This window comes from Manis javanica, chromosome 13, assembly GCF_040802235.1.
Source record: "Manis javanica isolate MJ-LG chromosome 13, MJ_LKY, whole genome shotgun sequence".
Lineage (NCBI taxonomy): Eukaryota > Metazoa > Chordata > Mammalia > Pholidota > Manidae > Manis > Manis javanica.
The window spans coordinates 68,131,073-68,155,299 of NC_133168.1; the positions used below are offsets into that span (position 1 = coordinate 68,131,073).

Sequence of the window (24,227 nt, forward strand, 5' to 3'; positions counted from 1 at the left end):
CATGAATTTAAAATGATGTTCTCCTGGGAAGTGTTTTCAAACTTTTGCTGGCAGTTTCTGGGCAGCATTTGGTGTGGGTCCTTCCCGAGAAACCAACTATTCATGCTGGGCCCGGCAGAGCTCACCATTGAAGTGTTTCTCCAGAGCATCCTGTAGGCTGGCCTGGGTTTTGGAGCGCAGCTGGCTCACCGCTTCGTGTTTCTTTATCAGCCTGGTCATCCCGCTGCCCAGGCTCTCCAGCTCGACTGAATGGTACTTGCGGCACAAGCTATTGAGATTTTCCTGGGTGGAGCTCATGCTGCTTTGCTGACTCTGAAGTTCTTTTTGTATTTCCTGTAGAATAAAAGGATGCCGTGAAGGATATTCATCACATTCAGGAGGAATACTCCGTCTACTCCCCTATGGTACCTTTTTGGAAACTGATACTGTTGGAATCCACCCGGTAATGCATACATGTTTATGGGTTTTTTTTTTTCTTTTTGCATGTGATCTATCTGTGTTGATTCTTTCACAATTTTGCCCAGCTCTGCTTGGGAACAACTGCAAACAGCTGTTGAGAGGTAGCTAGGATTTGGGTTACAGTCTAGGATTTCAAGCAAGTTGAGTAGATTCTTTTGGATTCCAGCCTATGATCTTGGGTTTCATCTGTTATTTAGAAACTATTAATGGAGTCACCCTTCTAAGTTCACAATCTTCTATGGGCCACATGGACTTTCTTTCATAGTCACAGGCCACACAAAAAGCATCGGGGTTTAATTTAAAAATAAATGTCCTTAGTTTTAAAGCACAGTTAGAAAATGCACTAAAAGAGAACAGACACTTATGTTGAAAAGTTGGCCCAACCCACTCTTTACAGACAGCTGATCGAGGATGTCATCTCTGAATATGGACAGAAGACACAGAAGTGGAATGTTTCTTCAACTTTTTCAAAATCTTTTAAAAAATATCATCTCTAGATGAAAGCAGTCATGCTGACCAACAAAAATAATGAAGTGATGAAGACTCTGTATCACTCAAGTTTTAAAATTCATGTAATTTCAGCTCTTCTATGGGCTCCACTGGTGTACTATATATATATACACGTATATCTATTAACAAGCAGAGCCTATGAGCAGGTCCTACCGCAATGCATGCTTTCTGGTTTTAGATTATTCACCTTTGATATTCTTACCAATTACAGCCATTTCTTCACCTGCTCCTTCCTTTGCTGTGTCCTGTATCATGAATTCATTGGTCTGGTGTTAATATGGGTAATTGAGTGTAGAGGTTATATTGACAATAGTCACTGAGAAACAGGAGAACGAATATTACCATTGAATGTAGATACTTAATGTTAGTTTATCACCTACCTTTACTTTTCTCAACCCTTCACAAGTCTCAGTCTGGGCACAGTTCATCAATGATCCTTCCAGTTTCACCAGCCAGGTCGTTAGGTCATTAATAAATGTCTCCACTTGTGTGCTCTGAGCAGTGAAATCTTTCAAGGTTCCTTTTGCTTCTTCAGTCATTTCTTTGGCATGCTCCAGTTTCTGCCTTAAGTCTGCTTCTATAAACTAAACATAAAGTAAGATTTCATTGAACTCTGTGAAGACCAGAACATTCATTCACTAGTAATTCTGTTCACAGGCAGCTCAACTGTAAAAAAACACATACGCCTAACCACGGTGCTGACTCAACTTTTCTAAGAAGGGAAATGAGTGGGTACCAGCTGCCAAACATTGTAAGTGATGGGAGAATGGGAAGAGTTAAGGATTACAGTTAATACCAGACATTAAAGTGGAAGTTTTGACTGAGGGCATGCACAGGGAAGGCCCAAGGTCACAGTTCCAAAGCAGAGCCAGAGCGACACAGAGTTCTCAAGTTGGTGACCAAAATCCTGCCCTTAATTCTCCCTGCGAAACATTCACACATTTTTTCACTGATGCAACCGTCACTTGGGATGAACCACTTTAGGCTTTTATCATAGAGCCATTTTAATTTTATTTCCCACTTTAACATATTCAGTGAAGCTGGTCTTTCTCTCTTCCCCAGACGATCTACTTCAGAGTGCCCTTGACTTCTCTGACTCCGCAGATAATACAAGAATCATTCATATTCATGATAAATTGTAACAACAGTTTCAATTCCACAATTAAAACATCCAGGCCCATTTAATAACCAAAACTTTGGACTTGAAGTTAATTTAATTTAAAGTTAAGGCTTTTTCTTATCCCCAACTTAGATCTGCTGGAAACAGGAAGCATGTATGCAGAAGGGGGCTAAATGCCTTTTTGTTTCTTCACTTTATTCCAAGGTACTGACTCTCTTTGGCTTCTGACCACCGAGGGTTTGGACAGAATGAGGTGGGAGCAGGGCTCTGAACTCTTCAACTGTTGTGAGCTGGCCCCTGTGCTCCTAGGCTGTGTGACCCTGCGCCTTCTCTGCTGTCACAGGCCTTTGCTGTGCAGTTTCTGAGACACCACTCACTGCTGCGACCTCCCACTGAAGTTCTCTAGATGCACATGGTGCACTTGACTCTGGCTTTTCACTTCTCCTTGTGCAGCCTCGGGCATCTCTTAGCTTCTTGCTGCAGAGGCCGGTTCCTCACCCAGAAAACCTCCTTAGATGGCCTGAGATAGCCACACACTGGTGCTGTCTTCTTTACCTTCCTCACATCATTCTGTTCTGGGCTAAAAGTCACACTCTCGCAGTCAGCCCAGGTGCCTCTGAGATGCAGGCCACTCGAAACAACCATTTCTGCTTTGACAAATACATCAGCAGAAAGCCAGCCTGTCTTTCACTCCTAAGGTCTCTCAGGGGGAGTTAGACGGAAGACTCCTGTGTCTGCCAATTGCAGACAGCTTATGTCATGCTCTCCAGAAGGTACTGCTGAAACCCTTTTCCCTATTTCGAGGTAAGGTGCAGGCACACCCCCACCTTTTCCTTGAGTCTCTACATGTATGTGTGTGTGTGCAACCGGAGTCTAAGAGGAGCTCTTTCCCAACACTCTGCCTCCACCCTCACTTTGCCAATGTCCACCCGCTGCCCTTTCTTTCTTCGGCATAGGTGACATGCATAAGCTCTCCTTTCTAGTCTTCTGTATGATGATCACCCTTTTTGCCTCTTCTTCCTTCAGGGAAAACTAACATTCTGGTCCATGTACATCACCCACCAATGATACTAACGGACAGACACTGTCTCAGGTGCAGAGAAAGTATCGCTGATGCAGCAAGATGGGCTGGTTAGTGAGAAGCAGTAATAAAGGACAATGGCACAATGGGAAGAAAGAACAAAATAGAGAGAATCCATGAGGGAAGTGACGAATCTAGAGGCTAAAGTAACACCACAGACCCTGTGGCGCTGGTGGCCCAAAGCACCTGCCCTGCTGGCGCTTGCAGGGCCTTCTCCTTGCCAGACCTGGTCCTCCCAGGCCTGCCTCATTCCTGTGGCTTTGTGCCAGCTGCAGGGTCTCCGAGGGGATGTGCAAGAGTAACCCCTCCAAACACAGTCATTGTGTAAATGAATTAGAGAAATATCAATAAGGATATCAATATCATAAGGGTGTTTTTTGTGCCTGCCTAGACATAAAACAGTCCGTGAGGCAAGCTGGGTGACACTACTTTAAAAATTTAGTAACAAAAAGAGGAACTAATCTTATAATACTTGAGTTGGAAATATGCTATTAATACTAGCACAAGATATTAATATTTTAACACCCATATATGATAAGTGGACCTTATCATAACAATGCTTGCAATCATAACAATGATAATAATAAATCCAAGTAACTGATTTTATTGTTGGTTATGATGATAAACGATAACAATATATATATTCATACACATATGTATATACTTAATGTATATAAACATGTAAAGTATATGTGTATATATATACTTATATACTTTTTTTTTGAGAGAGTCTAGTGTATAGCAGTTGTTACAAACTTGATTGAGTGCTTACCTGAAGGTCTGGTGGTGTTTCTGGGTTTTTAGTTAATTCTTTAAGATCATTGACTTTGGAATGAAGTTCTTCCAGTCGCAATGCTTTGATTTTAACTTCAGACTGCCAAAATAAAAGACAAAGAGGAAGAGCATGTTATATTTGGCATTAACAATTTCATGAGTTAATTCTGTCAAAAGGCCCAACTTTATGCTACAGTAAAAAAAAAATAAATTCCCTGTTTCATTATCTGAGGGCTGTCATTATTTATGAAGTGAAAAAAATGTCACTGTCAACTTTCACTTAGGGAGTATGGGGAACTTTCTGTCTTCCCACATCCTTTATTGGTAAAAAAACCTCCTGGAAAAAAATTGAACATTAGCCAAAAGCTTTGAGTCAGTGGGAATTTTCAATGGACTGTTGTTCATTCAGCAACATTAATATCACTGGCTACCATGGCAGCATTAAACGCTCAAAAAAGCATTTCAACTCAAACACACATCAGGAATGCCTAATTAATGTAGACTACATGTAAAAGATAAGACACATTTCAAATACAAATTTTAAATATTAAAATATAAATCAATTTAATTAGGAAATTCACAACTGGTATTTTGTCCTTTTTTTTCACTAACACTAACATGAAAAGAAGAACAATCAAAGAATTCTTACTGAATAAACGCTATGCTTGTAAACTTCATTAGTTATTTGGGACCACAAAGGTACATTTAATAAAGTATCCCTCTCAGCTTAAATGTGGTCTTTTGGTGTTTTGCGGACACTAATGAACCTCCTGATGCCCCAATCTGGAAAGTAATTTACTTACCCAGTGAGATGTGATGAACTGTCAGGCCCGCAGGCTTTCTCCAGAAGCAGGCTGGACAATTAAGGAATCACACCCACACACTTACACTTCATTTCCTAATTGCAGCAGCATTGACGCTGTTAGGTACTGGGCTGAATCCAGTTCACTGATTTTATTAGCTGGTGTACCACACAGGTGGCCATCTCTGTGAGTGGCTGAACCTGGACATACTGAATATGGGGCTGCTGCCCACTGGGTCCCTGGATCCCAGAGGTCAGCATAGAAGTGCACTGTATGCTGGCTTACCAACTGGCTCTTCACAAAAAGGGCCCTAATTTGTAGCATTTACCACCATTTTGAGCTACAGCTTGATGTCACTGGGTGAGGAGTTGGAGCAGCCAGCTGCCCAGCCCCACAGCATTCCAGCATTTCCACCGTGCACACATAGTAGATGTCAGTAACTCACCAGTCTTCGTAACAGTAATATGCAGAATAATAATTAGGAAGGGAGAAGTTTTGAATATCCATTACACTGATTGTTAGCATAACTTATTTTATTTATCATTTAATTTCAAAGAGGATTGTGCTTAACCCTGGTTCACAAAATTCTTCTAAATTAGGTAATCGACTTGTGAGCTGGTGCAAGCCTTGTTCTGGCACACACCACTGTCGGAGCTGGAATGTTAATTTAACATCAAAGATAACAACTAAAAGACAGCAGTGTGCTATCCCTGTCCTGGCTGTACTTTTAGTCTGTGTAATTAACTCTACTTCTGTTTGCCATTTAGAAATAAGACTGATTTTTTAAAATCTCTAGGAAGTTCTCTGGGTCAAAGATAGGCAGATAACCCAGGTATACAGTTGATTCACCTACATTTTTTCAGACTACAGTCATTCACTCATTGGTTCGCATGTTCTGTATGTGTGCCAGGCTCCGTACTGGGCCACTGAGCACACGATGGTGAACAGTGGCCACACAGAGAGTACAGTCCATCATATGCCTGTGAAACAAGTTATCTCTTGTCACTCTATTTCTCCCACCTTGCTTCATTTTTCATCATAGCCCAATTACTACTTCACATTTTACATAAATATATATTATAATGTAAATAATATCAATGCCACGATGGTAGGGACTCTGTTTTACTATTCATTGAGTCTAAAACAGTGCCTGACATATTTTAGGTGCTCATTAAGAATCTGATGAATGAATGAATGAATGAATGAATGAACACACGAAATGGAAATAAGAATCATTTAAAACAAATTGGTGACTAGAACTTTAAAAGGCCCCTTTTTGGGGGAGCCTGTGACACTCTAACATCCAGTTTTCTTCCATTTCTGGAAAGGAAGTAGAAGAACTTAGCACCTGGCATAAGTGCTCAGCACATGTTAAGTACTCAGTACTTGTTGGAATGAAGAAAAAAATAGATACTAAATTACAAACACCTTCCATTTGCTTTTGAAGAAGGAAGGTGCCATATTTTCAGACAAAACGGATACAAATACAGATTTTATGAGCTTTCACCTTTCTACTAATACTTTAGAGCCTAAGACATGACAAAAATGCGCAGAAAGTCTTATCCATTGCCTATTCAGTTTTCAAGTTAATAGTAAAAGATAGTTAAGAATTTTATAACACTCAGATGTGTCTCTGAACGAAAGACTGAACTTTAAAAAAAGGACACAGGTTTTTTTCCTCTTCTGGTCAATGAGCTCACAAGCTCACATTTGTAGACGCACTCAATCTACCTCAAATTCTTTAAGGAATTCTTCTGCCTTGACGCTGTTATTCAGGTTGCTGATGCTGTCAGCCAGCTGTGGGACAGAACTGTTTGACCATCCGTCGATCTCGTCTTTGCTTGAAAGTACATCACCCCAAATGGACAGGCTTACCCTCAGTCTATCCATGTTTTCCTCAATTCTCTCTGACACCTGGCATAGAAAACAGAAGCCATACAGTGTGAGAATTTATATCGCTCCTGGCTCCCTGAAAGTACTGAATACGTCAATGTTTCCTTAGTCAAAAGATTATCTTCTGAGTGAAAAAGTTCTACAGAATTGTTTGTAAGTTAATTAGTGTACCTGGCTCAAACAAATGTTAATTGTTACATAAATTGTTTCTGTTACTGGGAGAGGTGACTGAACTTCTGAGATACTTGATTTTCATTTGTAAATTGGGAAATTAACAACAGATCTTCTGGAGTCTCCTGTAACAACTCAGCCTAAGGTTGATTTCTACAGGATAGGCATCCCTCCAAGGGAGGAGTATTGTATTTGTTTTTGAAAATAACCCAATGAGCATTTTTATTTGTAATTAATGCTGAGCTATAAAATGGGTATTAATTAGACTTGAACATATTTATAGAATAATATGCGGGACAGCATCAACTTTGCATGTTCAAACTAAATCATTACTACTGAATACTCCTACTAAGAATGTCCTTTTAAAAGTGGAGGCAGAGAAGGTTTTCTGCAGTCCTCAAATTATCTGAGTATAGTATGCAATTTTCAATGTCTAACTTCAGTAATTTAGCTTAAGGAAGGGAACCCCCTGTAGGTTAATTTTGATTAACTTGCAGGTTAAATTTTGATAATAGTGGGAACAACAGAATCTTTGGATTTTTGAGCTAGAAGACAACATATGATATATACGGGTTGGGAATTCCAGAGAGATCAAGTGACCTGTTCTATGGTCACACAGCTGGTAAATGACAGAGCAAGAATTAAAACCCAAGGATGTAACCTACAAGTTTTTCAATGTAAAATTATGGTCTTATTACCTAATGTATTGCACATTATGCTCTCATATTCTATAGGATGTTTATCAATTATCCCTCTATTTTTAATCCATAATCGCAGAGTTTTGAGAAGAAAAACATTTAGAGTTATAAGTTTATGATTAAAGATACCAAGTGAAATGTAGAAAATCTGCCAATAAGTTTTAATAAAATAAAGCAAGCTTTTGTTTTTTTTTTTTTTTACAAATTCTAAATTTTACATGAATACTATTTGGTTTTTTTTTTTGAATATCATTTTGCATTTATCATTTAAAGTTAAAAAATGGAATTCACATTCCTAAAATATCAAAATGAGGAAAATGTGATTGGGAAATGTGAGTATTTAAACTTCATCTGATATAGGTTGTCATCTTACATCCAGCCATCTATCCACAGTACTCTCCATGTCTCTTTGTACCGAGATGAAATCAGTACTGTGAATCTTTTTCAGCTCACATAACAGTTGTCTTCCTTTACTCGTAAAGTTATCCAGTTCTTTCTGTTTATTACACATTTCGTTCTTGGCAGTTTCAAGCTGTGGACATAAATGTTTCCTTAATTAATATAATAATCAGTGATAAGTCAAGAGTTTAAAACCATTTGTCTCTAAGAAATTTAATTCATGGTGACCTTATGCAGAAACCAGTAATGTTAATGAACTGTATGAATATATTTATATTTGTAATTTTCTTGAATTGCTAGAATCTTAGTATTCCCCCCAAAAAACTTGAGCTTGTCACCATGAATTATCTATCATCTATTTATCTATCATGTATCTATCTATCTATCTATCTATCTATCTATCTATCTATCTATCTATCCATCCATCTATCTATTTATCATCTATCTATCTATCTATCTATCTATCTATCCATCTATCTATATGTGGTGACAGGAATTATACAGAGAATTCATTGTGAGTAAAAATCAGATCTACTAAAGTCATCTATTATAATAAATACATTTTGAATTATTACCTTGGATAGAGCCCATTTAAGATCTTCCTGATCTTTTATAGTGGTTCTGGGTATAATCACATTGTTGGCCTTTTCTAGGACTTTAGATACAACTGACTTCAAGTTCTGATATTCTCGCACCAAGTCAATAAGTCCACAGCATTGACCCTGGCTGTAATGATTAAAGAAAATAATCATTTATAATCATGATTGGGAAAGGGCAGGGTTCTTTATCATTTGACCTGATATATAACTACATAAGTTTATTCATAGATGGATGCTGGAATCAAGAGAAAACCTCATTTCTATCCGCTGAGGTCAAAAGAATGATAGAAAGTTTGATTTAACTTTAACATCTAAATTTTTCTCCATGAATAAAGAGTGTACACAAAATTAAACAAAATCTGAGAACCATTAAAACAAAATCTGAGAACTGAATGACAAGCAAAGATGTAATGTCTGTTCTTGTAACTAAAACTTACACATATCATCAAATTAAAAAAATTTTTCTGTCTAGAATTTATTTCATAAAGGTGTGTGTTGATGGGAAGCAAAAAAACCCAAAAAAACCTGAAAACAAAAGCAAAGAAACATAAAACATTGTTTAATAATTAAAATACATATGAGGTTTTCTTTCCCATTTTACTGATAAAATTTCATTGACTATGAATCCCCTGAATATTGTCAAAAGAAGAGTTTTAGTTTATAAGAGTAAAATGCCTTTGAGCAAGCAATTCTACATGTAGGAATTTTTCCAAAGAATGAGATGTGCATTAAGATTTAGGGAAAATGATATTCTTCACACCATTGTTTATAATAGGAGAAAAATAAGAAATAACCCAAATGTTAAAAATAGGATGATAACCTATTTTTAGGTTACTGAATAAATTTTTAGATTATTGAATAAATTCTGATACATTCTTGTAGTTGAATACTGTGTAAATTCTAACATATCACAATTTAGAAGAATGTTTAGTAACATGGAATAGTTTGCATAACATGGTTAAATTTTTTTTAAAGCCTATGTTAATAGCCTACAGTATACAATAAAAAAATGTATGTACACACACAAAAAAAATTGAATATAAATGTTTACAGCTGCTTTCTTTATAGTGGTCCAAACTGGAAAGAACCCATTAAATATCCATCAGTTGGTAAATTGGTAAACTGGGTACACCTATTAAATAGAATATTATTCAGGAATAAAAAAATGAATGGGCTTTACTGATACACATAACAGTGTGTATTGTGCTAAAAGAAGGTATTTACCCAAATGTATTACAAATTCACATATGCACAAAAAATGGTTCTAGATGCTTTATTTATAATCATCCAAACTGGAAAGACTCTGCTTATATGTGATTCTGAAAAAGATAATGTAGAGACAGAAAGCTGATGAATGGTTGCCAGGGACCTGGGTGAGAAGAGGGACCTCCTACAATGAGATGAGGTCAATTTTTTGAGGGTGGGGTGGAACTATAAGTGTGAAATTTGATAGTTGTGACAATTACACAACTGTATGAGTTTGTTGAACATCATGACTTTATTAAACTTCAAAGGGTGAATTTTATTGCATGCCAACAATACCTCAATTATAAACAAGTACAACAAAATGAGAAAAGAAAATTAGAGGTTAAGACTCTCATGGTAGCAGTTTGTTGCAATTCCTGCTTTTAAGCATCAAATTTCACACAAGATTGTTATCTCGGGACAACTTCCTCAAGAAACTTCTGTAGGACTAAACTTGTAATGTTATTCACCAGGCAGAATACCTCACATGGTTCCCATTCTTGATCACCACAACGCAAATCAACAGACAATGGGCCAGTGTCACAAAATAGGTGGAAAGTTAAAAAACAAAAACTGAGAAAAAGGTTTTACTTACTTTTCATGAATTAGTTTTTTGGTATCCTCCCAGGAAACCTCCAAGAGGTTTAGCTCCCGGTCGACTTCAGGTGCGAAGGCTACATCTTTCTGAGCAATTTGTTTCGCTTTGTCTTTCAACCAACATAGTTCATGCTCATGAGAATTCAATTCATCTTCTAACTGATTAAAGACTCTCAACCTATGAATGAGAATGTTATTTTACTATTAACTTACCAAAGGTAACAGACTACTATTTCATCTCCATAAAGCACACATACAGCCAGAAAGACTTTTACCACAGTGACTAAGTATGTATTTGACATGAAAGTATAAAAACTATGCAGAATTCAGACTGTACCTCAAAAAACATATAGTTATTTTCAGTAGTCACCTTCAAACTTGTATCAAGTCTGTATTCTCTTTCAATTTTGCTTGGATGGTACAATATTTTTAATACTCGTGCTGACCTTGAGAATAAAGCAGGTAAGTGCTTATTACAAGGTCTTCGTTAAGAAATCTTTCTGTGCCATGAAGTCCAATGCATGGAAAATAATAGTATTTAAGGATCACAGTTGTTCATTCAAAATAAAAATAGGTTTACTAAGCTCTACAATAAATATGTTTTAGAAACTTAGATTACCTACTTTTTTGAAAAGTTTACAATGAGAAAATGATCATGGTTTTTTGTCCCTAATATATCAATATTCATTCTTATTACAAGATAAGACCCTTCTATCAATTACAAATTGCTGAAAAATAGATAATGTGACCTATTAATTCTATTATAAATAGGATTTCAGAGTGGCTTATATGCAGCCCTTAGGAAAATCCTTAAGGAAACCAACAAAATTCTTGTACTAAGTGTCAAATTAGTCATTCATTTTATCCTCAAACTATTTTTAAAAGGAAGTTGCTAAAAGGGATTCTATTAGAGTTTTGCATAAGAGTGAATTCCACAAATACAAAATAAATGAGATGAGTGGCTTCCACCCAGTTTCCTTCTACCTCTGTTGAAGAGCCTGGCGGGTAGCTTCCGACAGGCGCTCTTTGTCAGCCCTTTCTTCAATGTCCTCAATGTTTTTCAGCAACTCCTCTTTCTGATCTTGGAATGCTTTTTTCAATACTGCCAGGGCATCAGCCTCACTCTGCTTGGTTCCCAGAAGGTTCTGGATCCGCTCTACTTCGAAACAGAGATCATCTGCTGTAGTTCTGCAGGAAATCCTTTGCTCAGAGCTTCCACTTTTAAGATGGTATTGGGCTTTGGTAAGAATGCCATCAAGGGTGATGGCAGTCGATTCTAATGTTTTAACCTCTTGAATAGCTTCATTCAGGTCTTTTTCTAATAAATCAGACAGCTTCTTATTCATACTGCTGGTTGCTTCCACGGTTTGCCTCAGCTGCTGGAGAACCCCGGACAGAGACGCATGGCTCTGCAGGAATTCAGCCAGCTGGACCAGGGCAAGCTGCCGCCTCTCCATGACTCGGCTGACCTCCTCAAACAGCTGGAGGCAGTCCTCTGCCTTGCCCTGGAGAAGGTGGAGGTCCTCAGCTCGACCCAGAGCACCCAGCTTTGCTAGGTGATCCTGTAGACTCTGCCATTCTCCCTTTTTGCTCTCTACTTCTGCTGCATGGTCCTGGAAGGGAAGAGAGAGTTACTGATTCCTCAGATACACTCTGGCTTGTAACACAAGCATACGCAGGATTTGTGATATCAAGACACATTTTAAATGCAATGGATGATGTAGTATTTAAAGGTCATCTATGACAAACCTTTTAGAAATCTAAAAATTTCCCCTGTTTTGCTCATCTATACATTTCACATAAAACACAACTCTGATTTGGAACTAATTTGTTTGATGGAAAAGAATTTCTTCATGGATAGAAAAAGTTAAAAGAAATTATACATATATGCATATATGTATATAATATAGATTAAAAATATGTGTGTATATATATATATAGAGAGAGAGAGTCAAAAGTTATAGCTACATATATAGCTAAAAGAAATAGAAAATTGGGAAGATTTAAAATATATATATATTACATATAATATATATAATATGAGCAAATCTAACAGAGCTTGCAGGGAAGGAGTGTCAGAATAGATGGGCAGCAGACTCTCTTCAGAGCAGTGAGGAAGGCAGATGAAAATGTGCCCAAGTTTTGTCTTCTCTCTAAAGAAATGTAGTTTAAAGAGAAATCACCTTTCTTGATCTTGACCACATGGCTTTAATATTCCCCTCAGCTTGACTCCTAAACTTTAGAGGGTTTCTTTGAGCATTTACTTGAGAAAAATTATACATTCATTCTCTGCCCCTTTTGAGAAATAAATCTTTTCAAGATCTTGCAGATGGTTTTATGATCCAAGGATCTGGGAGTCATCCTTGAGAAAGGTAATCATCTAGAAAGTAGCTCCCAGTTGACTGTTCTATGCTGCAAAACTACCTGAGGTCACAGAGACAGGAGAAGGAACCTTCCCTTTGGGTAAGACCAATTAGAGTGCTCAATAACTATGAAATGTTTTATGATTACACATTGTTATAAGCTCACTACGTAGCTTATCTCCAGTTATCCCAACACTCAATCAATATCTGATGTTTTTTCTGATGTCAGGATAGATAGAATGCATAATTTATAAAGAAGGAAGATAAATCATGAATCTTAAATAACTTGCAAGCCAAACAATAATAGAAAAGCTCTATCATTAAAGCATTAGAATTCAGTATTCATTTTCAGCATTGGAACAAAACAAATTGGGAAGCTTAAAAATGAATATTCTCATAGTTCACCCTAGAAATTTGCTCTCCTTTGAAGAATCAGTGGCTTAAGGTGGTTGCCTCTTTTATCTAAAGTGTTTTTGTCTGCTTCATTTATCTGCATGACACATTGCCTGGACCTATATGCTCAATTATTAGGATTTTACATATGACTATACAGTTAAATTGCTGTCAAATATTTGTTTTAATGTTTCATTGCCTTATAATTCAAGGGCTCTCTTAGGAATAAACTCTTCTGTGACCCTAAAAGGATGCACTTTACCTTGTGGCGAGTAAATGCTGCTTGGTGGTCCATTATGCTTATCTCAGAAGTTGTTTGTAATTCACTGAGAAACAACTTAATCCAGACAGAAAAGGAAAGCAGCAGTTCATCAAATTGTTGGTGTTCAGTGACCACAGACTGAAGAAAATTAATCCTATGAAGAGAAAGTTGCTAAAGTTAAAATATCCCACAAATGAGTAGAAAGAGTTAGTGATATGTTTTTGGAGTAAGTTTAACACAGGGCAAAAGGGATCCTGTCATACATGGACAAACCAAATTCTTGATGTTTCATAGTTCAAACCCCACTTCTGTCACAATCCTCCCCATCTCAGCTAACGTCACCACCATCCACCCAGATGGTTGCAAGAGTCATTCTGCTTCCCGCCATTTCTTTACCACCACATCTGCTCTATGCACATCCTGTCATGTCCCCACAGTATATTCTGTGCTCCTTTCCCATCTCCACAACCTCTTCTCTGGTCTAGAATATCTTCATCTCTTGACTGGTCTTCAATAGCTTCCTAAAATGGTCTCTTTCTGCCACTACTGTCTCCTACAACTTACTCTCTAGGTAACAGCCAGAAATGACTTTAATGTAATCAGATCATTCTCTGCCAAGCTTAAGCATCCAGGGGCAATTTCCTGTTGTACCTAAGACACAACTCTAAAATGCGTGGTCTACAAGGGATCCACATAACCAACCCGTGTGACCTCATCTGTCACAGCACTGCCCCATGCTGCCAACTGACTGTTTCCCCAATACCCCTGCTCATTATTGCCTTAGAGCGTTTGCCCTTTCTGGTCCTTCTGTTAGCAACGTTGGGAAGAAAAATAGATTTGAGCAGCCGGAAAAGGGGAAGACAAGGCTCAAAGAAGAAGCCACCCATATGAGGTTCAAAGAAAAAGCCACCCAATCTCTGTCCAGGTAGGGGGTCCCATGTGAGGACAACAAAGGCTTTGTAGGGAGATACCTTCCTCCCCAACCAGATCCCAAGAGAGGGCACAATAGGACAGAACTAAGGCCTCCCAAATCACACCTCAGGATGGGGAAAGGACACGTGCACAGAGGCACGGCTATATGGAAGGACCGGTCAATCAAATAACCCCACCCTGTCAGTCAAAGATGCCACTCCTAACCAGAATGCAACATATAAGCCTCCTGCCTAACAGATGGAGGCCCTCATCTACCTTGACTCTGGCCTGCTCCTCCCTTGGAGTGCATTCAAATAAAACTTTTTCTCTGCTTTGCTATTGTGTCTCTGCCTTTCAGTTCTTTGCTGCAGCCGGGATGAGGACCAAGAGAATGAACTCAGCCCATAACACTTCTGTCTGCTTTGCCCTCAAAGCGCGGAGGTGGCCTTCTGCACAGCATTCAGATCTTAACCAGATATCATGTCCCCTGAGAAGCTCTGCCAGACCACCCAGTCTGAAGATGCACTCTATTGTCCCTGTCATGCTACCCTCAGTTGTTGTCTTCTCATTACTTACCACCACCTAAAACAGTCTTGTTGATTCATTTGTTTGATTATATCTTTATCCTCCCTTTGCTCAGTGAGAGACAGGACTTCACCTGCCTTCCTTACTGTCACATCCCTGGCACCAGAAAGGAACTTGAGATATGGTCAGGGATCAATCACTGCTTGGGTAATAAATCAAATTAAAATGATCAATAATAGGTGATCTAAGGTCAGAATCCAAAACTCACATTCAGAATATCTTAACCAAATATTAATATTCATTGCAATGGTATATATACAAAACTTAACTTTTTAAATGGACTTTCACAGTTTAATTCTTACAAAATTTCTGCATACTATCTTTACATGCATAAATTATATTTTGAATGCTTTCACACATTTGTGTTATTTTAAAAACCCTTTACTCTCCCCGTATAAGAGAGGCAGATGGCAAATTCTTCCCTCTTTTACAGAAATTACTCATTTTTCAAGAGTTGGGACTAAATCCTTCTGCCGGCCCTTCCTGAACCCATTCAAATGTCCCTTCTTTTTGTTCCCATAATATTCTGTGCTTACCTCTCTCCCATGCTGATCTGTAAAAACTTGGGGACAAGTTTGATTTATCTGTATGGCTCTAGTATCTGATATGGTGCCTGGTACTCAGCAGGTACCCCATGAATATTTGTCCATTGATTGAATAAATGAGTGAATAAACAATGTAACAAAAAAAGCTCCATTAAAGTAAAGAGGGGAAACGTTTTGTCACCATCCCCAGCACATAGAAGGGTGTTCTTCTCATTGTACCAATTCAATAAATATTTGCTGACTGAATGAATTAAAGAAGTAACTGGACAGATTAAGTGCTTTAATCAAGACTACATGGGCAACCAATACCAATTCAAGGCAAAAGTTTGTTTTCTGGCATATTAGAAAGTTATAGAGGCCAATTGTTAATCATCTGGTCAGTTAATATGTAATCCATTTTTGCCTTTATTTAATATGATCATAATTTTCCTTGCTATCTACGAAGATCTATATTAGAATGAAATGGAATACATAATATGGTATAATACATCTATAGTAATTATATATGTCATTGCCTCTGTTGAGAAATATGTGAGGCAAAATTTTAATTACCATTTTTTCTCCTGAACATGAATATTTTGGGCAATAAATAGTACAAACATGAGCAACCCTACTCTTTTCAATGTATTTCAAGTACTTTGACCATTGCTCTGATTCTAAGACTAAAATTTTGAATTGCAGTTCATCAGAAATGCTAATTATTGAGCACTTTGATATTTTAAATGACAAATAGAGTAGTTTTCTTCCCTTCTGTAATTATTGCCTGATTATCTGGGTTAAATAAAAATAAGCAACACTCTGCTTTCTTAATTTACATACCATTTTAAAAAGTGAATATAATAATTTTTTTTTTTTTGGAAAAACTAACCTTTTGCTAATTATCTGTGGCAAATCTCTCCATCTCTCATCCAACTGCTCCAAATGTAGTCTCATCATTTTCACATCATCTTTGGAGGCTACTGAGAATAGTGATTCCTTTAATTGCAAAAGGTTGCTATAGACTGAGGCCTGGGAGACAACTTCATTTTGCAGTGCCTAAGAAAAATAGACTACATTACAGATATCATCCCAATGTGATTGACAAGGAAGGCCCAGTGGACAAAGGCTTTTTGTACAAAGGCTTTGCATTCTTGCAAAACAGAGGTCACTGGGGCCAGGCTAAAGAGAGTTTTTATTGCTTGATTTAGAAATTGATTCACTTAACATTTAATACAATATTAAAAATGCTACTGAGTTATGTTAAGTTAGGCAAACTTAGAAGCTGTAGAATTTCTTTCAGGAAAAAGAAACTGAGGAAGTCAAAAGAATCAGAGAAAAAGTATTGCTCAAGAGTAACGATGCATATTTAACAACAGAGATTCAATTCTGGGTACTGGGAACACTGTCTTCCTCTCCTTTTAGAGACTGCATTAGGCCAAACCGGGAAACTAAGGGCTCTTCATTTTACTTTCATGCAATAGAACAACTTACTTTTAATTAGGCTATGAATCTCTTAGGTACTATAAGTGGTGCATTAAAATTCTGGTTTCTGTCTAATAAGACAGAAGATACAAACACTTATGTAGTCAACAACATAACATGGTGTTAAATGAGATGGCACATAGTAGATGCTTGTCAAAATGTTTTCTTCCCCCCTCCCTAGTGAAGCCAGCCACGTGTGTGCTACAGCATAGTTGCTAATGGTTATCAGGAGTACATAGCCTATGGGTAACAGGAAAGACCGCAAAGCAGAGTTGGGACCTAGGCTGAGTAGAACAAAGGGCACGAAGCCAGGAGGTAGAAATGTACAAAAGATGTTCAGATCACAGAGGAGAGGCAGCTTGGCTGACCCAGTGTCTGAGTGGGGGACTAACAGAGTGTGCAGCCCCCTTTCAGTCCCCTACCTCGGATAACACTTTTTCCCCCCATACTGAGACACAGAGGAATATAGTTTCATATGGCCAGATATCTTCATGTCATTTTTAAGGAAAGTTGTTGGTTGTCCTCTTAGAACACCTCACAATGTGTTTAATAAAAAGACAGGTACCAGACTGAGGATTGTTCTTGATGCTCAGGGGAAGAAATAGTCCCTGAAGGCTTCTGGGCAGGGATTTTGTGGGAGATTAATGCAGAGCGTCAGTGCTTAATATCCTAGAAAGGCAGGAGAACGAACAGCATGGAAAGCCCTCAAAGAAGCATTTTTATAAAAGGTGATGGGAGAAAGTTGGGGTATAAATCTGTAATACGATAAATCCCTTTTGATTTTAATTTGCCTGTGGAACTTTCTGGCACAGACAATCATTTAAAGCAAGTTATTCACCTACACAAATCAGTAATGCTGTTGTTTCAATAACACCTAAAGATTTTTATTAAGTTTAAAAAGTTGGTTTCTTCAAGGATGTAATAACTAACATTGTTTATTATTTGCATTTGTGCTTATTCATTTTTTTCTGTGCAATAATCATCTCTGAGAGTTCTTCAATATTACATTCCTTCTTTCTTAAAAAAGAAACTTTTTATTACCAAATTCATACAAATACATAAACAGGAAGAAGCTACCTTTTACCCAGTTAACCAATTGCCACCTTGTTTCATTATATTTCTACTCATTCCTCCCTCAACCCCCCTGCCAGATAATTTGTATTCAAGTGGCAGACATTATGTTACCGGATTTTCATTAGATCATCACAAAGTTCTCCCCTACTTGCCTTCCAGATCCTTTTGGGCTCACAAAACCAAAGCAAGAAGTTAAGCTGGAGACAGGGTTTCGTTCCAGTTTTTGTTTTTACAGTGTAACTACAACGAACATCATTTCATTTCCTCACCCTCCCTCGGACTTGCCTGTATTAACTGAAGTTCACTCTCCACTTTGACTCTGTCTGCAGAAATGTCTGTTTCTGGGGAACCGGCTATAGCTTCACACCGCTCTAACCAGGTCAAAAAGGTTGACAGTTCCTTCTCTAGCCTAAAGAAAGCAGAGGTGAGAAACAAATCCATCCAACGTCATCCTGCTAGACGCTGTATCTCATTTCAAGAAGTGAAGGTAAAAAAAAAAAAAAAAAAAAAGCCACCCCCTTCACGTCGGCAAGTGTCCTGGCACCACAGGTTTCAAGAGCCCCTCGTAAATGGGAAATTCCGGCCCAACTGTTCGAGTGATGAGAAACTATCATCCCAGATGTGCAACACATCAATTTATGTGCCCACTGAAAGGAAGGTGCTCACCTCTGCCAGTGAGCCAGCAGGGTCTCCAGCGCAGCCTGCCTCTCCTTGGCATGGAGCAGCGCCCCCCGGTATCTGTGCTGCAGGGCGGTGGCCTCCTGGACGGTGGAGCCCGTGGGAGCGCGGACCTTCCGGGCGCCGGCCGAGAGGGCGCCCACCGCGCTGCTCAGCGACTCCACGGCCTGGCGGAGATCCTACCGCGCGTGCAGGGGGCAGGGGAGGCGCCACGTCAGGAAAGGAGACCCACGTTTCTGAGACCCCTAATAACCAGTTTTTCCCTCCATTATAGTAAACAGCAATAAAAAAGGTCTCTGCCTACGGTTTTCAGCAAGACCTAGTGAACGGGAGGAGGAAGTTCCTGCACTTCACGAATGCCGAAGTCAAGCATGAGAATGGAGAGAACATCTGTCTTGCTGTATATCTGGATAATTTCAACTTCTCCTTAACAATTCAGATAATTTGTGAAAACTATTATTCATTTGATGTCCAAATATGTGAGTATTTTAAAAAAACCTCTGTTCCTTATGCACAAATGTTGTATGTACCATGTAATAATCTCTATAAAAAGTGTATGGAATCAATGAATTTGGGAGCCTCCGAATGTGGCAGGTACTGTGACATACATTACATCTAGTAACACATTTCATCTTCCTAAGAACCTTAAGAGTTTTGTTCTTATATTATCCCTGTTTTACAGATCAGAAAATTAAGACAGAAAATTACTCGCTTTAAGAAATCTAAATATTAGAAAAAAAATAGAGTATTATCCTCTCTGGCACTCGATTATTAACTCAGTTGCCCATTAAAATAATTCCATAATATTCAATTTTCCTAAATTTGGGGATTTAAAAAAAATGACATAAGTAACACAAAATGCCTTCTAATTATAAGTATTCAAATGCTATTCTATTCTGTTCCCCTTTCTAGATGTGGCCTTGTCTTACTTTCTATCACCATAACCTCTTCCTCCACACTTACATATATTTGTGCACAAATGCATATGTAACAGGGAGAATATATATATTTTAATTAACATGTGTTTCTTCTCAGTATTTCTTTGTACCTGCTTCTCCCCCTTTACTCCTTCTCCTAAATACTGCCAGAGGCATCTGTCTTTTGCTTTATGAAACATCCCACAATGGTCACCAGTTCAGGGACCAGACCAAATAAAGCTAGTCATTGGAAAAGGGTTAGTGAGTCATGGGAAAAAAGTCAGTGGAAAAAGAGTATTGTAAATCTGAATACAGGGGTATAAATTAGAAATCTATGCAAATTTATTTTTCTACACACATAATTTTTTTATAATGCTGGCAATGGGTAATATAGTTTATTACAGTATAATCTGAAAAAGTTACATGTTCTAATTACGGGAGAGAAATATTTTCTAAAAGAATACTTCTTTAATACACATGCTTCATGAAAATATATGTGCATACTTACATTTCTTGTGTTGTATGAAATGAAATATGTTTGATTTATCTTTCCTCAACTATCATAAAAATCTTTTCAATTTAACTCTCATAAAAATATTTACTATCTTTTCTTTCCAAGTAGGAATTATCAAATTCTTGAGTTGATAAATAAGCAGAAATGTTGAAGCATACTCTTACCATATGTTCCTGGAGAACTCTGTATGTTTCTGTAGCTGAAGAACATATTTTAATTGGATCAGCAAGTCTTTCTTCAAACTCAGACACAGACTGTTGGATCTAAAGCATTGGTGAAATATAAAAATAATAGTTGGAAAAATATAAATCAAGGCAGGAAAGGTTATTGGCAAAGTAACACGCCTTTCTTGAATAACTTTCAATATGATTTGATAAAATACATTCTTTGAAAAACCTAAAATCAATGTATCCCATTATTTGAAAGGAATGTAATTAAGCCTTTATGCCTATCTGCACACAGTATACTGATATTCCTATATTAACTCAGAAAAGGTACCCTATAAAAAAGTATAAATTTAGTCACCATTGACAACTTCATAAATGATTGGCAAATAGTGTCTTTTCTTTATTCCACTATTTCTGTAGTATTTGTTGCATTTTGCTGTACATGCAAGGTGAAACAGGTCACTTTAGCATAAATAACCAGTCCTTACCTTGCTAAGATTATCTTCAAACTTCTGCTGCTGAGATAAATGTGCCAGGATTGTCCCTTCCAGACTTTGTGCATGCTCTCGGAGTTCTTCCCAGTATCTTCTCACTTGTGTCAGCTTGGCTTTGATTCGGGCAGATTCTCCAGTGGTAATAAATTGAGCAAAAGACTGAGCTGCTTCTTCTAGTCCCATGATGTCACTGATCTTATTTTCTATTTCCTGAATTGTGACCTAAAATTTAAAACAAGAAAAATGACAATGTAGGGTGAGCAAGCTTGCCTTCCTGAAATGATATAATTATCCGCAGAGAGAGAAATTTAGTAGAATTTTCCTTAACTGACATTTCAACATACTTGGACCATTAGAGAGCAGCTATGAAAAAGGACCACGTGTTTCCTGACCTCATTTGGGGAGGACAGATAGACAATGTCTTAAAAATATAAACTGATAGAGCCATGCTTGCTGAATGGAGAATAAAGAGAACCAGCTACTCCTGCTTGCAGTGAGGTAAGCAGGAGGTGTCCCTGGAATTCTCTGAAGGTACAGAGAATTGCCTGCCTACCCGATGAGTCATGCATTTTAACTCACTGATTTGGGAAGGAGTGTGTTCCGGTAACTTACAGGAATGTTAATATAGACGTCCATTAAATTTTCTTAAAATGTAGTTGAATACTTCATATTTTACCAAACTAACAGCTTTTCTGATTCCATTCCTGTCTAAGCCAAAAATGTGTCATACAAGCTTTAGGCAAGTGATTTCCAAATTTGGAGTATTTAGGATTGCCTGGATCCCATCCTCAGCAGCTCAGCCTTAGTAGTAGGTCTCAGCTGGGGGCCAGGACTTTGAATTTCTAACAGTCTCCTAGGTGATGTTACTATTGTGGGTCTACTACTCTGTGAACCATTGCTTTTATTCAATAGCTGTGGACTCCACAGTAGACAGCCTACATGCTATAATTTCCATTTGGAGCAGGAGGACATTCTATATACTAGCTAACCCATGAAAAGTACCAAAAGCCACTAAGGATGTGTGTGTTGGGGGAGGTGTGTCTGTCATAAATTTAACTATAAGAGAATGAAAATTATTTCTCCCAGAAAATGAGCCAAATCATCCAATTAAAAAAGCAAAATATCCAGATATGTCTCAGTTTCAAATAATTTAAATGGAAAATGCTGTTACCCTAGACAAAAATTAATGTGTGACTTCCATCTACATGAGACAACTTATTAAGAAATAACTCCTGTCTAGATGAGACAAAAAGAAATAACTTACATCAGATTAATGCCAGGTATATATAACTTATTTATTTTTATTTTTATTTCTCATATGTATGACTACAGTAGTATGCCAGATAGTATTTATTTTTTGACCATTAATACAATCTTTCTGCATCTTGCTGTTTCAGATATTTTTTAGGAAAATTACTCATAAATTCAACAAATATATACTGAGAGTATCTTACATGCTAATAATTGTTTTAGGTGCTTGAAACACTTTAGTGAAACAATCTTAGTTAAAATCAAATTTCTTAGTCTTTAGTGTAATACAGGAGAATAACAAATTCATAAATGCAAAACATATAATCATCTTGCTGGATTGTAACAAAAATTTTCTTATCCAAAAAGGAAGATGAATCCAGGATATGGCCTTATCAATTGTAAATTGTCATTTAGGAGTAAGAAATCAATTTGGATTAGCATGTAATGAAGAACAAAAAATAGGCTTATCGATAAATATCTTCACAATGAAAAAGCTTCATTAAGTTGAATCCTAAGGTTGTTGTAAAGTGAAAACATGACAAGTGTTACTACATTTTTAGTATTTTCTCTAATGTAGTCTGTTTGGAAGTACAGCATGAACCTATCAGCCCAAATTCCAAGTACAGTGTATTCCACTTTCTCTTTGTTTATTTTCAGTAAATATGTTTTTCCTGCTATTCATATTTACCTGATGCATTTTAGATCGTTTTCAAAATGCCATATTGGGATATTAAGATATGTTTCTAGTCTGATGGCATGGAAGCCCATCATTAAGCATTTATATTTGAAAATAAAATATGTAATCATTTTGTTTCCTGAAGAGTAACAGTGATATAACATTTGATTTTTTAATATATTTTAGAACACCTGGAACTAAGATTTAAATAGCAGTAAAATGAGTCATAGAAAGGATAAACAAGTTAAAAAGTGTATGTTAAAAATTTATGAAAGGAAATTTTTGAGACAAAACTAAGTGTGCTATTCTTAGAATTTCATGAAAATGATCAAATGACAATTAAAAAAAGTTTTAAAGATTAAATATTTTTCATGAAAATTCTTAAATGGGTTGGCATCTATTTTGCCTCATATACAATGCAAGACAAAAGCAGACTGTGTAACCCAGGTTCCATTATCCTGGGTGGCAAAAGATGTGTGGTAAGTCAGGACAACCTGCACAGCATGTACTTTTAGCTGTGCAACATTGCACTCTTCCCTCGTACATGTGGTGATGGCTTTTCTGAGTCATAATGAGAAACGTTCCCTCAACTTGGCATTTATTTTACTATATTTAATAAAATGAAATGGCAGAGGGTTTTCCAGTTCCAAAAAAAAATGAGCTGAGAGAAAAGGAAGTGGCTGAATTTTGAAAATATGTTGTGTAAAAACTGTATGAAAAAAAGAGAAATGAACACTGAGAGTTCATTTCTTTCAGCCAATTTTTTAAAACTATTTGAACGAAGTGGTCAATGATAGTCTATGAAAATGGTTATTTTAGAGCTGGGATAGCTGAAGGATCAGAACATTTCAGTCCCATGTCCCCAAGGTCATTACAAATGAAAGCATGAGAGTAACAGCACCTGATTGTTCCACAGAAAGTAATTTCTCCTCCTTGTGGTTTGTGAGGACAAATACCACTAATGCTTGAGCTAGATTTCTGGAATAATTCTTACAAAGTACAGCTGTAGATAAATACATTTCATGTTGTATAAAGGAATCAACAGAGCACTCCAATGACGTTAAGTCAAAATCAGGGAAAAAGAGTAATGTAACCATAAAAATATTTTAATGACATTCCACACAATATTGATTTTGAATGCATAAGTCAGACAACATTAACACTTAATTCCATCTATAAAGTGTTGTAAGACCTCTTAGCTCAGCATTTTGCGTGAATTTAATTTTAATAGAGTCACATAGCAATGAAAGATTTGTCCTTGGGCCAAACAGCATTTGATAAAATGTCAGAAAGGAGTTCTTAAAAGCTAGACAGGGATTATAAATATAACATGTGAGCAGGTCACCTTAATTTGGTTGATTTGCGTGTCCATGGCAGATGATGAAGTTTCCAGGGCATTGAGTTCTTTTTCTTTCTCAGTTATCCAGATGGACAGGGTCTCAAAATTATTGCCAAAATGATCCCACTTGTTTTTCACCATTTCCATGGTTTTAATACTAAAATTAAGTAAATAAAATGCAGTATTTTCATAGACAACAGCAGTACATGTTTCTTTAAATCACCAAGTGAAAAGATAGCAAAGACAT

The 24,227-nt window shown here is 37.2% G+C and overlaps 1 protein-coding gene across 13 annotated transcripts in view; it reads right to left on the reverse strand.

The window, feature by feature from the left end:
* The window catches only part of SYNE1 (spectrin repeat containing nuclear envelope protein 1), a 418,491-nt gene that overhangs the window by 227,211 nt on the left and 167,053 nt on the right, over positions 1-24,227 (reverse strand). For all 13 annotated transcript variants that reach the window (XM_073219768.1, XM_073219776.1, XM_073219775.1 and 10 more), the window contains 15 exons: positions 23,987-24,137; positions 20,709-20,936; positions 20,218-20,316; positions 18,611-18,801; positions 18,230-18,353; positions 16,278-16,444; positions 13,368-13,521; positions 11,334-11,962; positions 10,348-10,527; positions 8,484-8,634; positions 7,883-8,041; positions 6,479-6,661; positions 3,943-4,044; positions 1,350-1,553; positions 126-333 (listed from right to left, as the gene is read on the reverse strand). In XM_073219768.1, coding sequence (XP_073075869.1) covers positions 126-333; positions 1,350-1,553; positions 3,943-4,044; positions 6,479-6,661; positions 7,883-8,041; positions 8,484-8,634; positions 10,348-10,527; positions 11,334-11,962; positions 13,368-13,521; positions 16,278-16,444; positions 18,230-18,353; positions 18,611-18,801; positions 20,218-20,316; positions 20,709-20,936; positions 23,987-24,137 — 2,930 coding nt within the window. The remainder of the gene's footprint in view (positions 1-125; positions 334-1,349; positions 1,554-3,942; positions 4,045-6,478; positions 6,662-7,882; positions 8,042-8,483; positions 8,635-10,347; positions 10,528-11,333; positions 11,963-13,367; positions 13,522-16,277; positions 16,445-18,229; positions 18,354-18,610; positions 18,802-20,217; positions 20,317-20,708; positions 20,937-23,986; positions 24,138-24,227) is intronic.